The sequence below is a fragment of the Polyergus mexicanus genome, unplaced genomic scaffold (genome assembly GCF_030449975.1).
Source record: "Polyergus mexicanus isolate NDT 795.1 unplaced genomic scaffold, iyPolMexi1.0 SCAF_22, whole genome shotgun sequence".
Lineage (NCBI taxonomy): Eukaryota > Metazoa > Arthropoda > Insecta > Hymenoptera > Formicidae > Polyergus > Polyergus mexicanus.
The window spans coordinates 1,365,323-1,380,793 of NW_027223342.1; the positions used below are offsets into that span (position 1 = coordinate 1,365,323).

The 15,471-nt window shown below is 34.4% G+C and overlaps 2 protein-coding genes across 2 annotated transcripts in view; both read left to right on the forward strand.

Moving 5' to 3' along the window:
• Positions 1-280: 280 nt before the first annotated feature.
• LOC138942218 (SAFB-like transcription modulator) lies at positions 281-9,874 on the forward strand. Its single transcript, XM_070312286.1, has 15 exons — positions 281-631; positions 1,452-1,539; positions 1,670-1,809; positions 1,972-2,214; positions 2,325-2,349; positions 3,492-3,651; positions 4,702-4,742; positions 4,882-5,150; positions 5,446-5,605; positions 5,733-5,980; positions 6,064-6,566; positions 6,694-6,867; positions 6,950-7,086; positions 8,430-8,586; positions 8,731-9,874. Exons 1-15 carry the CDS (start codon positions 509-511, stop codon positions 8,891-8,893), a joined length of 2,631 nt encoding a protein of 876 aa, XP_070168387.1. The 5' UTR covers positions 281-508; the 3' UTR covers positions 8,894-9,874.
• Positions 9,875-11,991: 2,117 nt separating this feature from the next.
• Positions 11,992-15,471, forward strand: part of LOC138942447 (uncharacterized) — a 7,880-nt gene continuing 4,400 nt past the window's right edge. The window contains exons 1-3 of the mRNA XM_070312684.1: positions 11,992-12,241; positions 14,478-14,552; positions 14,952-15,254. Of these exons, the coding sequence (XP_070168785.1) occupies positions 12,127-12,241; positions 14,478-14,552; positions 14,952-15,254 (493 nt within the window). The 5' untranslated portion in view covers positions 11,992-12,126. The remainder of the gene's footprint in view (positions 12,242-14,477; positions 14,553-14,951; positions 15,255-15,471) is intronic.

The following is a 15,471-nucleotide window of genomic DNA, read 5'->3' on the forward strand; positions in this document are numbered from 1 at the left end:
GGCGAAAAAGTGCTTGAGGTACACTTGAGGTATTACAAATACTTCGAATAATCGATCAATTATTTATTATTATTGATCAGTGCAAAGATTTCTTTGCACTGATCGATTTATCTGACGCTTCGTAATTCTCGTCAAATTTAAAAAACTATGCCATTAAACGAAAATATCCTCCAATTTCATTTTGAGTGCAGATAGTGTAATGTAGTACAGATAGAAAAGAATCAAACCTACATTTATGTCTTTTCGAACGCAGTTCAATGGCAGTGGCAAGTGGCAATTGGCAATTCATAATGGCCGTTCTTACTTGATCTTAATGCGGTGTGTAATTCGTTTATCGAGAAGTCTTGTGGTATCTCATCGTATTTTGAGTTCTTTTACTTGAACGTTTCAAATTGCCGTCTGCTCGTGATTGTATCATAATCGTTATTTATCAATTTGGGCACATTGATATTCATTCTCTGTGTCGTTGCCACACTCTATCTCGCGAATCATCATCTTCGCGAGTACAATGGCCGATATGAAAGGAAAAAAATTGACCGAGTTACGGGTTATAGATCTTAAAACCGAGTTGGAGCGTCGTGGTCTCGACAAGTCGGGCAACAAAGCGGCGCTTCTCGAGCGGCTGTCAAAGGTATAAATAATAGATATTTTGCCTTTCGTTTTCTAAACCGATTCTTTCGAAATCTAGCATTCATCTTCCAAGGGCTTCGCGCCATATTAACCTTATTGATTTAGCAGCAGGCTTATTACAGGCCTGTTTGCATCAATCGAAATAGTGGTCGCTGGATAATCGCATAGGAGGGGGGGGGGAGGAGGGGTTAATTCTTGATTGAATTTATTTATGCGTACAACTTTGTGCATTTTAGCTTCGTTTGTACAACGTTTTTTTATTAGCTACTTAAAGCGCTAGCATATGATGTAATAAGAAAGGCGTCTTGTTGGGCACACAATTGATTAATATTGTAATATTTGATCGATAATTGTTCATAAGTATTGAAATAAAACATTTTTCTTATCATATCATGTGCCAATAATTAAAAAGTATTGTATAAATCATATAAACGTGATTAAGAAGATTTCCTTTTACTAGTAATTATCAATATCATTTAAGCACGTGCTAAAATACTTGTTGCAGTTCGTAAAGTCGAAATAGTTCAATTTAACTAAACTCAATTTAATATGCTAAGTGATGAGAAAGAGAAGCAGTATCTAATTTGCTAGTGTTTTAAAATATAAGATAATTATTTTACTATTAGCGCATTAACATTCTAATTGTTAGTAAAAAGAACATTGCATAAACTATGCTGTAGATACAGTTGTACATAAGTAAGGAGATATAAGATCAAAAAGATTGATTAATCAAACTTTGACTAAAATCAAATTTGTATATGCTTTGATTCATAATAATTATCGTATATATAAATTAAAGGTGAAATAATGATTATATTTAGGCTATATCAGACGATGGAGAGAATCCTGAAGAATATCTCATTGTGCCATCTGATGGGCCGTGTAAAATCATTCCAAGAAAAAATAGTGGTAAATATATTTCCATGCGTCATAATTAAAATAAATAATTAATTATATTAATATTTTAAATGTAAATTATGATGTATTATATATTAAGATGAAAGATTTTATTATTAATTAAATCTGTTTATATTGTTAGGAACTTTGAGTCAAGAAGAATCTATTGAATGCTCTGATAATCAGAAAGAAGAAAATATTGATAGACAAGAAAATATAGAGAAAATCAAAAGAGAAATAAAAGAGGAAAATATCGAAAAAGAAGCTTTCTCTATAAAAGAGGTAATTGGCACACTTATTGTATGTGTGTATTTTGTTATTGATAATATTATTATAAATTTTGTTATTGATAAATATTTAGATTATTAACAGCAGAATTTTATGCTTACAACTGACAATTTACTTTATTACTGTATTACAATATATTTTGATTTTTTCATTTAGGAATTTCAACCTGAAGTCAAGAATAACATTAATAAGGAAGAAAATATTAAACAAGAAATCAAAATTCAAGAAATCAAAGTTGAAGGTGTACAGAGTAGTGACAAGAACGAATCAGAAAAAAATAATACTGCAAATCAATCTTCGAACACATCATCTGCCATTGTCGAAGCTAATGGAATTGACAACGAGGACTCCATTAACTTAACTATTGGAGAAGATGAAGAAAATCTCCTTGCTGAGGAGGTAAGTGGAAAAAAGACAATTTTTCAAAACTATGTGTAATAATTTCTTAAAGATTTTAGAATTAAAAGTTATCTTTAAATCATTTCTAATAAATATTTTTTTCATTACAGACAGAATCTCATGACAGGCATAAGGGTAAGTTTTTCACTATTTATTATTTCCTAACTTAGATATAAGACTCTAAAAATATGAAGGGTAGCGATATTTGTATCTGCGGCATCCCTCAAGTAAATTAGCAAAAGTGCCAGCATCAAGAGCATGTTCAAGTATGAACAGAACAGCGCAATCATTTGGAACAAGGGCAGTATCGGAATCATCCACAATAACTTCTTCTTCGTCCTATGAGCTTCAGTCTTTAAGCCTCGTTCTCATCAACTTCATTTCAACATCTGGATGTAATGTAGCCAACTGTGGCATGATCATTGAAGCGCAAGCCGGCTACTGATAAGGTGTTTCGACCGGGATGAATGCATGGTGATCGATAAGGTTTCCAACCGGGATAAAGTGTATATCTCCCGACATCTTTCCAAGCGCTGCTGTTGACAGCAAAAAAAAAAAAAAAAAAAAAAACCATATATCCCATAGTCTTTAAGTTAGTTAACGCTAGAATTTGATATACACAATTACATTAATTATACCTACTACATAGAGCATCGCTGGATTTCTCTTATCATCAAGTCACATGGATACAGGAAGACTCAAGTGTACATCAGCAAATATATTTCCCACAGAATATAAATTAACACGACGTATCGTTTGTCACATGAGAAACCAGTATCGTGTGCCTCGACGAGTCGCGTGTAATACATTAAAACACATTTCTTGCGCGCGAGAATTAATCTGTTGCAAGAATTACTTTCTCTCTTGATATAAAGCGATGCGAATTTTTGAAAGCGAAAAAACGCTCTTTGCGCCACAATTTTGTTTTTGTTTTTTATTTGTTTTTTTCTAATTCGTCGTTTAAAGCTTTTATAAATCGGAGTTTCATGTATATAAAAATACAAAGTATTCTTCTGGTAGCTTCACATGCGCGTGCCGTATACAAAAAAAATCGGCAAAACGGGTTTAGGTTCTCTGCATTGATCCTATCGAAGATCGAGGGGCTTGCAATATTGTGCAAGCCTTACATCGTTGCTCGCTGTGTGAATTTCTTAGTGACTTGCCCAAAATTCCTGACTGGAAGTACAAGCCACTAAAACAGGAGAGATGTTAGGCGGGAGGGAGAAGAGTCTGGGGCTTTGCAGAAAGTGACTATGCTACCTTGGTTGTCCCTGCAGATGGTGGAGAGAAGAAGAAAATAGAAGAGAACAACAAGAAGGGAGACTCTAAAGGCGGCGGTAGAGCGGAAGCTGGTGCCGGCGGCAAGGAAGGGACGACATCCGGTGCGAACGTTGGGACGAAGAACAAGCAGGACGCTGGAGACGGAGGAAGCAAGAGGTTGGTCTCTCATAAAGCTAAGAAGTACGGTTCGCAGTACTGTGGTACGGCAAACTGGAAATGTCTCACTCACTCACGACTCTGCTAGTGATGTTCTACTGCTGCATAACCGTATCATCGGAACGATCTCTCTAACTCTCTCTCTCTGTACCGTTGGGACAAAATGTGGATTTCCAAGATGAGATCACGTCACACATGCAAGATTACCTTTATTCCCTTTTCTTAAATCGAGAATTTTGGAAGTTAATCTTCCAATCTCATGTGTTCTAGGCTGTAATTCTTAACTCTGGCAAATATGTTAAGTAATCGAGAACTTGGCTAGCAAACTTAAATGAGTCCCACAAATGTCGTATGTTGCATTTTTCTTCGTATATCTAGTAAAAGTGATTTACTCTACAACGTGAAAAAAAAACCGGATGAGCTCCCGTATGCTGTGTTTCGTGCAGGACATTTGTTTCATTGAGAGACGACAATTCCATCGTGCGTCATTGTGCACACAAAGGACATTAATATCTTATGCTAAAATTATATTTGGCAGAGCGTGCTTAAATCCTCGTACTGTCAAGAAGCGATCCTATTGTTTATTGAGGAAATACTACTACCCTAATAAAAATATAAAAAAAACGCGTAAGCGTTTTTAAAAAATTATCCCGACAAGAAGTAACCTCAGTCGGAAGAATCTATGCAGCTGATTTCCCTTTTGTGGGTATTTAGAGCTGATAAGTGTTGCCGCATGGATACAATTTCCTTATACATGAGTGATGAAAATGGATGAACCGAGAATACAGACAGTGAATACATATTCATTTAATCTAAATAGAACTGATAATGATAACGATGGTGTATGAGTGAATTCTTTAAAAAAAAAAATCTAGGTCATATTGCCTAAAAATATATAAGTTGCTAGCCAAATTTGTGTCCTTAACATAGTTACAGAGATACTTATTAAGCCTCGCAAATTGTATAGTCCTAATTAATTCGTTATTTGTAATCAAATATTATATTACAATCCTCAATTTCCTGATGCAATAATGGTATTATCTCTTTCAGTGCGGAGTCTAGCAATAAAAGCCAAAAGAGAGATGAAAAGGGTAAGTTATATATGCGTTTATTTATTTCTTGAATGTATATTATTATTTTAGATCTGTAATCTTTAACAAATGTGGCAATTATGGATCTATAGAATTCTATAAATATGTCTTATGTAATCATACATAATATGCTTTGCAGATAAAAAGATATCTCAGGTCAGTCTAACCAGCGCGAGCAGTCGCAATCTATGGGTCTCCGGCTTGTCATCCAGCACTCGCGCGACCGATCTGAAGCAGATTTTCTCCAAATATGGTAAAGTTATAGGCGCAAAAGTGGTCACTAATGCGAGAACTCCTGGGGCAAGATGTTACGGTTACGTTACTATGTCTTCAAGCGAAGATGCAGCAAAATGTATACAACATTTGCACAGAACCGAGCTTCATGGACGTGTCATATCTGTCGAAAAGGTAAGGTTTCGATATTTTCTAGTATTAAAGTCAGTATATTTATCAGTCACAAAGTTCATTTTTATTAGATAGGTAAAATCTATTCGTTTTTCTAAGAGTTATAGGAGAATATCCGTTTCCTCATACAAAAAAATAAATAAACAGAAAAAACAAAAACAAAAACTTCTGTTAACTTGACCTAAAATCTTATAAATTCGTTCATCGCTATGTACACGTACTTCATAAACGGAGAATAATATAAACTTATCGCTAATGCCTTATAAACAAGCTTATTCTTATTATAAACTGTTATCAGGCAAAGGGTGATACGCAGCAAAGTCATATACGTAAACGAGATACTATAAATGGTAAATCAGAGAAAAAAGACGAAAAAGAAAAACCAAAAGATCATGATGTAAATGAAAGAAAGGAAAAGGAAGCAAAGAAAGAGATCGAAGAGAAAGCATCAGATGCTGGTAAATATTATTTCTTTATGATAATAATTAAAAATAGAGCAACAAGCAAATTATATTTTCCGTAAATAATTTTTACTCCAACTTCTAATAATGTTATAAATGTCCGACAATTATTACATTTTTTTAGTAAAAAAATCTGATGACAAAAACGAAAATATTGAATCTAAGAAGATTGAGATGCAAGATAAGAAGGAAGATCCATCTAAAGAATCCGATTCCCGATCGACGAAATCCACGAGTAAAAAACCGGAGAGCGAGAGGGGAAGACGAGAAGAAAAACGGATTCGCACCTGGGACAGAGATCATCGAAGTCATAGTCGATCTAGGAGCCGCGAAAGACGGAGGCATGACGTTCTCACATTTGCAAAGATAAGAGTAAATATCTTCGTTGAAGATAAAACTATCATCAATAAAGCAAGAAAAAAAATATAAACGACAAAAAAATCTGAAATTTTTAGGAAGAACGTGAGCGGCAAAGACTTCGTGAAAGAGAACGGATTCTGAGGGAGGAAGAGCGGCGAAGAAGAGAAGAAATGGAGCGTCAACGAGAGATAGAACGTAGGCAGCGAGAAGAAGCTGCACGCTTGGAAAGAGAACGAGAGAAATTAAGACGAGAGAGGGAGCGGATCGAACAGGAAAAAGCCGAATTGCTGCGACTCGAGCGTGAACGGCAGAAGCTTGAAAGAGAGAAACTTGAGCGCGAAAGATTGGAATTAAAAAGACAGCAGATGCGTTTGGAGGAGAGCAGACGCGCGCCACCGCCGCCTTCTCTAAAGAGATCATCTACTGACAGAAGGGATCCACGGGATTTGTACGTGGAACCTGACAGGAAACGAATGAGTACGGAACACAGCCGTAGACATAGTCCAGATAGAGTAGCCGACAGACGAAACGATATGTTAGATCGAGTGTCGGATAGACGATTGGATCCTTCTCCACCTTCTCGATACGAATCTAGCAGGTAAACTTTTTTCTTGCTTTCTTTATTAATTAATTATTGTTAAAAATGCATTATCGAGAGAGAATCTTTTTTAATATATATATTTTTTAATATGCAATGATAATGCGAATAATGGAATTTGTTTCAGATCTGCTCAAGACTTGGGATTGAAGAAGGAATTTAAGCGAAGTAGCGATTTCTCATCGAGAAGCAGCCGATCAGACAGTTTTTCCGACGTTTCTCGCGGAAGAGAGGTCATTGTACGTCGAGAAAGTTTGTCCACTACATCTTCATCCATAGATCCTCGACAAGTCAAGGAAAGGTACGTGTCGTATTGTTATATAAAATGATCGTGATTGAACCTCTTACCAGTTTAATGGAGTTCTTTGTTTTGGATTTTATAGATACGATCGTCCAAGTACTACGTCCTATACTCGCGAACGCGAAGTACGACGATCTGAGCCTGAAACGCATCGAACCTCCAGGGACAGTCATACGCGATACAGTGATAGCTTCAAACCGCCGGGATCTAATACTCCACGTAAGTATGATAAACTGCATACGTACGAAAGGTGGTGAACATGCGATATATGGAACTTTTTCATAAGACTCTTAGTTTTATAATTGCATCTTGTCATGAAACTTTTTAGTTTCATAACAATATACTTATCACTGAACTATTTCTAGAAATAGTTCAAATTTCTACAAATTATTATTTGTTTTTAAATTATTTAGATTAGAGAGATTTTTTATAGATTTTTTATGCTTTTCTTTTGTACTCAGGATATTAAGCAACATCTCTTAAGAAAGAATATAATAGAAAATATTTTTATGAAATATCTTTAGCAAACGAGATATACACATGACTCGATGCTGTAACATAAGCTCAAATTTATTTTTATATATATCTGTTTATACATTCTTAATTTGAAATTCTTAAATAGTATATAATTATAATAATATGCAAGTAAAATTATATGGTGCTAGTTCACATTCTAATTTATAAAACAATGAGTATAATGCGTAATACTTTTGAAAAATTAACAAAGTTTTAAAAGTCTCTACAAACATTAAAGTGTCTAATTTTATATTGAACTTAATAAGAAAAGTTGATATATATGATAAAATGAGATAAATGTACAACAGAAAAAAAATTTTTTTTTCCTATTTGTGTCTTTTGCACGTAGCAAACAATCTTGATAGTATTTTTATTATAAAACAGTAATATCTCTTATGAGATGTATAAAAAATATATAAAAATATCTCATGTGTAAAAAATGGAAAAGATATATGTATAAATCGTAGTTGCAAGTGCCAAACGTGTGCGCGCGCGTTTTTAAAATATATACATATATATATAACGATGTTTTTTGTAGAAAAATTTATTATCTCAATTTAAATCCAATTTGTATTCTCTTTGCTTCGTAATAAAAATTTATACGATTTCTCAATTTTGTTTGACTTTATTGTAGCTAGTTGAACCCGCAATTAGAGTCTTATGATTTAATAAAGAACGTGCGTGCGTGTGTGTGTGTGTGTGTGTGTGTGAAAAACTATTTTACAAAAATTTTTTAACCTTATAAATATTATATGATACTTGACTTGAACATTAATATCAAATGTGTTTTCGATATCGGTATAATAGTTTTTATTATAAAGCATACTATATAATTGAAGAAGCATTCAATATAACAATGAAGTAACATTTGCAAAAGAAACTAAGTTTTACGATCTTTAATCTTCTTTAATAAAAATTTTTAGGATTTTTTACATATTTTATAAAGCAGAAAAAATACATATATTATAGTTACAATAAATTAATAATAATGTATGTGTGTGTATCTTCATTCGTCTTCGTATATATGCTATTGTTATCTCTCGTAGGTGAAAGTCGTTACGTAGAAAGCAATCGTACACCAAGTGGATGGCATTCGGGACCTACATCCTCAAAGTCATTTAACTCCGTGACGAGTAGCGGGTCTCGCGATCCCCGTGGCGAGCCTTCTAGTTGGAGTTCTAGGTCGTCCGACAGTGTCAATAGGTACTTTATTCTCAAACATATAATTTTCAACATCACGGGCGTAATTTTCTTTACCCAATACGATCGCTCAATAAATAACGAAATATAATAGAAAGATAATTAGCATGATAACTAAAATACGGACACGCGACGCACTTGTTGCAGATGGAGCAACTCGAGTAGCATGGGAAATACATTGCGACATCCGATTCCACCGACGTATCAAAGCGGACCGATGCAATCTATGGGACTGACCGCACCAGGAACGGCGCCATCGTACGAACGGTTTGACGCGTATAAATCGTCCATGCCTATCAGAAAATATTGATTATCCAGCCGTGCGAACTTTCGCGTATATCTCATTCGAGTAATATCAGAACGCTTACGAGAGATTCGTAGGAACATTCTTTGACAAGTGTAGATTACACTTTTAATGTGCACGTTCAATGTGCCGATATTTAATTGCGTTCATTAAGTTACAATAGAATGCAAATTATTACTGTTGTGCGAGTTCTTTAAAGTCTGGAAAATATAAGATCTTTTTAATTGAAAGATTTTCCGCACAAATGTCGCGCCGATATTTATAAAATCGTGCTTGGTTCATATATAATAACTATATATACATTCTATCCATATCGATATTTTTTATCGATTAATCCGCGAAATGTTTGAATTTCTACAAAGTCCACATTTCATGCATAATAATATCGAAGAAAAGCACTTATCTCATAATTTGCAATTATAATTCGCGTGCGCTCCTTTTCTTCTATATGTCCACCCAACGTACAACACAAAACGTTTCTAATCATTTCTAATGTATCTAACGGACTTTTGTACATGTGTTAATAGATCCCATTGTGTGTATTCACAAAGCGAAATGCGATTTATTTTCTTTTATTAGTTTGTAAATGGCTATTTGGTTTATGGACATTGATTACCTTGCCTCAGCTGTTCTCGCTTGAAGAACAGCTGTGATTATAATGAGAGAAACATTAAGGTTATATATAAGTGCATCTGTTTATCTTAAATTAGTTCTAATAGAGAATATAAATTGAATGAGTATAGAGAATATAAATTGAATGAGTAATATACCAGAGGAGTGATCTATCGCATAACTATTCTTAAAAAAAACGCGTACTCTCTCTTTTTCAAAATATATTGGTGATCTGTATATTTTAAATCCCATCACAGAGGATAAATTATATATGTTAAATAATGCGGTATATATAGCGACGCTTACTTTATACAACAAAACACGAATTCGATGTAGCAGAAACTATCACGACGTAAATAAATTTAGATAATACTACGACTCGCATACGCTCGGTTCACTTTTTCTCTCTTTCAGCCTAAAAAGAAAAAAAAAGGCTTTGACATCCCGAAGATTCATCGGAAATCCTTACGACAATTGTTTATCTCTGCAGTGGGATTGGAAGAATAACAGCGATTACATCCGGTGCACGCATCTGTTGAAGACTCGCCGACTTCGAGACATTCCTACGTGACGAATCGTTATCAAAAACAGGAACGGCGAGTAGTAGAGGGAGCACCACTTTCCCTTGAAGACCAGGGAAGACGGCGCCTCGGAGAAAGAAGGAGAAAGAACAAGAGAAAGTGAGCGCGCGAGCAAGCCGATCGGTCGCGGTCCACTGTCGAGATTAAAGTGTGTCGAGGTCTTTTCACGGACAGTTCGTCGTGATCGTGGGTCTGTCCCGTGCAACCGCGATTGCACGCTTCCTTCCTTCTATCCTACGATCATTTCTCTTTTATTTCTTTCTTTCTTTTCTTACCGCGCCGGTGTCGTATCCTCTTCCGTCTCCCCGCTGATTGTCATTCATTCTTTCTTTTTCTTTGTTTCTTCCGCCACTCTCGACGTACCATGCATAATTTGCCGGCGCTCTCGCGCTGATCACGCAAAACGACATTCTTAGTTAAAATAGTTCGGCGTCGCGCCTTTCGTACCCCGGGTATCGTACAGGCGCGTTGCACAAACACTGGGATGTCCGCGGGATAACAAGTTTTCCTCTTTTTCTAACGGAGATGTCATCGTCAGCGATCCTAAGTAAGTGAAATCATCTTTTGCATCTGCGAATGTGCCGAGAGTATTGGAATTATACATGGGAGGATGTGGTAATGATTTGATATTGATGACACGTGTTTGATGACCATCCAGTTGTCCTCAGTGTATTAGTAATTGGCAATAGGATGTCATTCGCAACAGTGAGAGCGGATTATTGATGCCCGAGCGTGACTAGCTCGGATTAGTTTTCAAAAGTGAAAACTGTTGAGACTGGTGTGTTAGTGCGCCGAGACGAAGGCTGTGGGGTAAGAAAGCGATCCACATTTGCATGCTTTTTCAGTAATATGCATCTTTAGGATCGCTTTCTCTAAACATTTTAAATCTAAATTCCTTATTTTTGGTCTAAGAATCTAAATGGAAATTCACTTGAGTCTGAAAAAGTGTGTATAATATTTATAATGTATCAAAAATGCTAATATAAGATTATAAAATATAATTAAAAATAAAAATAAAACTCTTGACACATAAAAACAACTCGAAAAGAGAGAAAATAATAATTTTTAAGATATTTGAAAATATCTTTTAAAACAACATTCTCTCTTAGAATTTCTTTTATATATTAACGTTGCATGTGATATGGGTTTATTTCAACTTGTTGTGAGCGCATTTAGCTTGAAGATGACCTCAATTATATGTTTATAAATTCCTTATGCAGATTCTCATTTTCTCATATTAGTTTACTATCGCAAACTGTCTAATGATACGGAATTTTGATATTCTATTGATAAAACGAAACTTTATTTTTCGTTTATAAAATCGCAATCGCGGTTGTGCATTAATAGCGTCCAAATATCGTAACTCGCCATATATCTCGCGAATTAATATCGTTTAAAGAACAATTATCGCTTTTACCAAATTTCAGCATGTAGAATTCAAAGATAAATTTTTTTTAATCTACTAATTATGATATTGCGTGTACTTTTTATATAACTTCTTATTAATTTGTGATGTAGTTCATATTTAAGGCAGTGTAACGAATCGCATACAAAATATTTCACGAAATCTCTATGCATTGTTTTAATTATAAATTGATTAATCCTAATCTTGCTTTCTTCTCTTTCTCTCTCTCTCTCTCTCTCTCTCTCTCTCTCTCTCTCTCTCTCTCTCTCTCTCTCTGAGAAAAAGAAAGAGCAATACAAATCTGTGTTAAAGTACTTATAAAATTTACAGAAATAAAAATTCCATTATATAATTCTATAATTTAAGTATTTTAAAAGTAGTATCTTTAAAATAAATAATATACATTATGATGTAAAATGAAGAGCTATTATATGTAAAAATATTTAATTCTTTTTTCGCTTATATATGTGCGTGTATGTATATCTTCAGACATAATGTAACTTTTTTTAGAATGAAAAATCCGTATGTTTGTTTCTGAAAGTAGATTGCCTGAATTCAAGTGCCGTAAAATGTTGTATTAAATTCTCGAAAGGCTTTATTTGGAGATTAAGCGCTATAAAACGGTGAATATATATTCGGATATGTTCTTCTTTTTTTCTTCTTCACCGACGTGTAGTGTCGCGATCGCGAATAAAGTTGCGGATAGTACAGGTATCATGCACGCACGGCGTCCAGCATATGTATCTGGGTTACTGCGTGGGTATATACTATGTATTCATATACACACACACACACATATATATATACATTGTGTGACACAAAGAGATTGAATGTATAGAATGCCGTGAATCTATTTATAAAACATTTCTATAGAATTCTTAGATTTTTTTTCAAATAAAGATTTTATTTTTTAGTGAAAATATCAAGAAATATAATTATTTATAATATATCTTATGAATTTTTAACATTAAATATTTTTAAAAATCAAATTTCTCTTCAAATTAAAATTTCTGAAGCCTCTTGAAATTAAATATAATTTTATCATTTTATATGTCACTATCTTTATCAACGTTTTATATTTCACATTTCATTAATAACAAAAAAATAAACAATTTTATAAAACAAAATTAATTAAAATTAGTATTGTTTAGTCGTAATAGCGATATAATTATAATGTGTAATTGTGGTAATCGATCACGAGAGACAATGCAATTGCAAGTTTAACGTTATTCAACCCGCATGATCTGCAAGAGTTATTCGGATAATCCCAATACACATGTTATCAAAGAGTCCTTGTAACGTTTGAAGCTGGGTTTCCCCCTATCATCGCGCAACATAAATTATCCCAGGAATATGCTCTTACTATCCCCATTCCTTCGAAGGATAAATCGTCTTTGTCACTCCTCGACGTATCACGGCGATGTGAATCAGTGAACGGAAGAAGAAAGGCACACTTTCACGCCGGGCAACTTTCACCATCGATGAGAAGAATCCAACGCGTGTTTATAACCGAAGGATCTTACTTCCACGCGATCGGGACATGTAATTTTCTAATTATACATTTTCGATCCTTCGATCCCGGACTGTGAGGGTGGAAGACATGTATGTATGTGTGCATATGATGTTTGAAGAACGATTTATGCAAAATCTACATCTTAAAAAAAAAAATATTTCCCTCATTTACAACTGGGTCACGCGCGATTATTACTTCTAAACTGTATCTCTTTTTTAGAAATCTCTAATATAATCAGCCATTGTCTCATTTTTCTTTTTCTTCAGCAAAGACGGAGGAGGAAATTTGACTTTTATTTCTGGAATTAATTAAAAGCAAGTCAAAATTTTCACTACATTTGCATCGTACGTCGATAAATCAATGAATCGAGTTTCAAAAACCGGAATTAGATCCTCTTATCGAGGAATTATTCGATGACAATAATCTCAGACTCGAGACATTCCCCAAGGCGAATTAGTATCTTTTTTTTCGCGGTTCCAGGAGATTTGATGTTATGCTCGACTTAATTTCACTTAATTAATGAGAGAACGATCGGTGTGAAACAAGGTCGAAATGAAACGCGTTATGAATCGACATTCGTTCTAATAAGATAAACTCTAATCAAAAGATCTTGATACAAAATTGCGATATTAATTAGAAACATCTATGAAGATCGATATTTTCACTCGGTAAAATTTTTTCCCATCCGCATCGATCATATACCTTTAATCGCGCGTTTAACGAGTCTTTTTTGCCTCTTGTAATAAGCGCGGCCACATTTGCAGTCAAATATTGCGCATTTTTATAAATATTTCTCTTCCTTCATTTTAGAAAGTTCTTGTCTTGGATCTGCGTGTATGTCCAGATTCCTTTCTCGCGTTCATCCCGAATATCCTGTTTGAAATTTCGACAAATTCTGAGAAAATCCGAAAGTCGGATGTGGCTGTGCGTTTTCATATTGCATAACGCGAGACGTGCCCGTTTATTATGGACGACACGTGTTAAAAGGTAACGGTATTTCCAATGACAGATGATTGCGAATGACTTCGTAATTCTCATGAATAAACATGGAGATCATTTTTGCGCGTCCGCAGTATCAAGGTCTAAATTTGTATATAATTTCTTAGCTTGTATATCAATTTCACACAAACCCGATAGAAATATAAAAAAAAGAAAAAATATTAATAACTTAATTATTGAAAATTAGAAAATTAGAATTACTAAACTTTTCTTATATTAAACTTAACTCTCTAAACGATTGAACTTAAGATTAATGATAATAATAAATAAATCAAACAATAAATTATCCAAAATAATACAAATAAAAGATGAATAATCGATTTATGTGAAAACTTAAAACTAGTAATACGCAAAATAATTTCGCGAGTTGTACGCATCCGTTTTATTGATGCTAAACGCATTGTATAACGGAATGATATATTTGTGTGAGATTATGTAGGATTATAATTCACATGTTTTAATAACGTATTCGTGTTTCAGGCCTGTGCATAATATGGTGTCTATTTGTTGGCTCCATTTCGTACACCGAAGAAGTCGTACATTATCACTCTTACCGTAAGTAATCATCGTCTTGACAAAAGCACGTTTAGCGTGAAAAATATCGTTTGCAATATACGATCGTCTTGACGGATCTTCGTCATTATCATCGGCTATTTAAATCCATCTAGCATATCTCGAGACTTCTGTGACTGAAAGTGGAGCACGAATGAGGTTGTGATTTATCGAAATAATCGTGATTATATCACGCTAAGTGATACACTCTTGATTCTACGATGAATAAGATTATGCAATCTTACGTTTTGCACATAAATACCGCTTGTGTGCGATAATGATGATTCAACAATCAAGAGTTTAATAAAGCGTTTCGCGCTTTTATCTTTATTTCTATATTACATTTATTATTATAATGATTCTACTCGCTTCTGATTCATATGAGGTAATGTCGCAATGCAGCGTACGGATACAGCAACTCGTATGTCTCGCCGATGAGAGGATGGCCACACTCCTGGGACCGAGTCGAACCGAGCAGATCAGACAGACCGATATATCGCAGAGACACGCAAGTGCGTCCCTACACGCAGCTGATAAAGATCGAGCAAGAACAGAGCGATCCTTTGATGACCATCAGCGAGACTCTGGGCGCCTTAAACACCGTGGGCAACTATATCGTCAATATGACGAGGGGCGTTGAGATCTCAAACTACCCATCGAAGGAACTGCCCTCGGCATTGTACACCATCTCCAAAAACATCTTGGGTAATATAAAAAAAATCAGTATACTAAATTATATAGAATATACTATACGCGTTAATTATTTTCAATATTAATTCTTCAATATACGAAATATTGAAGAGTTAATATAGAAAATAAATAACGCGCGATGATTGGCGGATGATTACCTATTAATTAATATTATATATATAAAGAATATAAAATCTCTGAAACTTACTCTTTTTTTTCCAGGCCGCAATGT

Excerpts from the sequence above, each read along its gene's own strand:
- LOC138942218 (XM_070312286.1), top strand. The coding sequence starts at position 509 with ATGGCCGATATGAAAGGAAAAAAATTGACCGAGTTACGGGTTATAGAT. Across the intron at positions 2,215-2,324 it reads AAAATCTCCTTGCTGAGGAG|ACAGAATCTCATGACAGGCA; the intron begins GTAAGTGGAAAA and ends TTTTCATTACAG. Across the intron at positions 5,606-5,732 it reads AGAGAAAGCATCAGATGCTG|TAAAAAAATCTGATGACAAA; the intron begins GTAAATATTATT and ends ACATTTTTTTAG.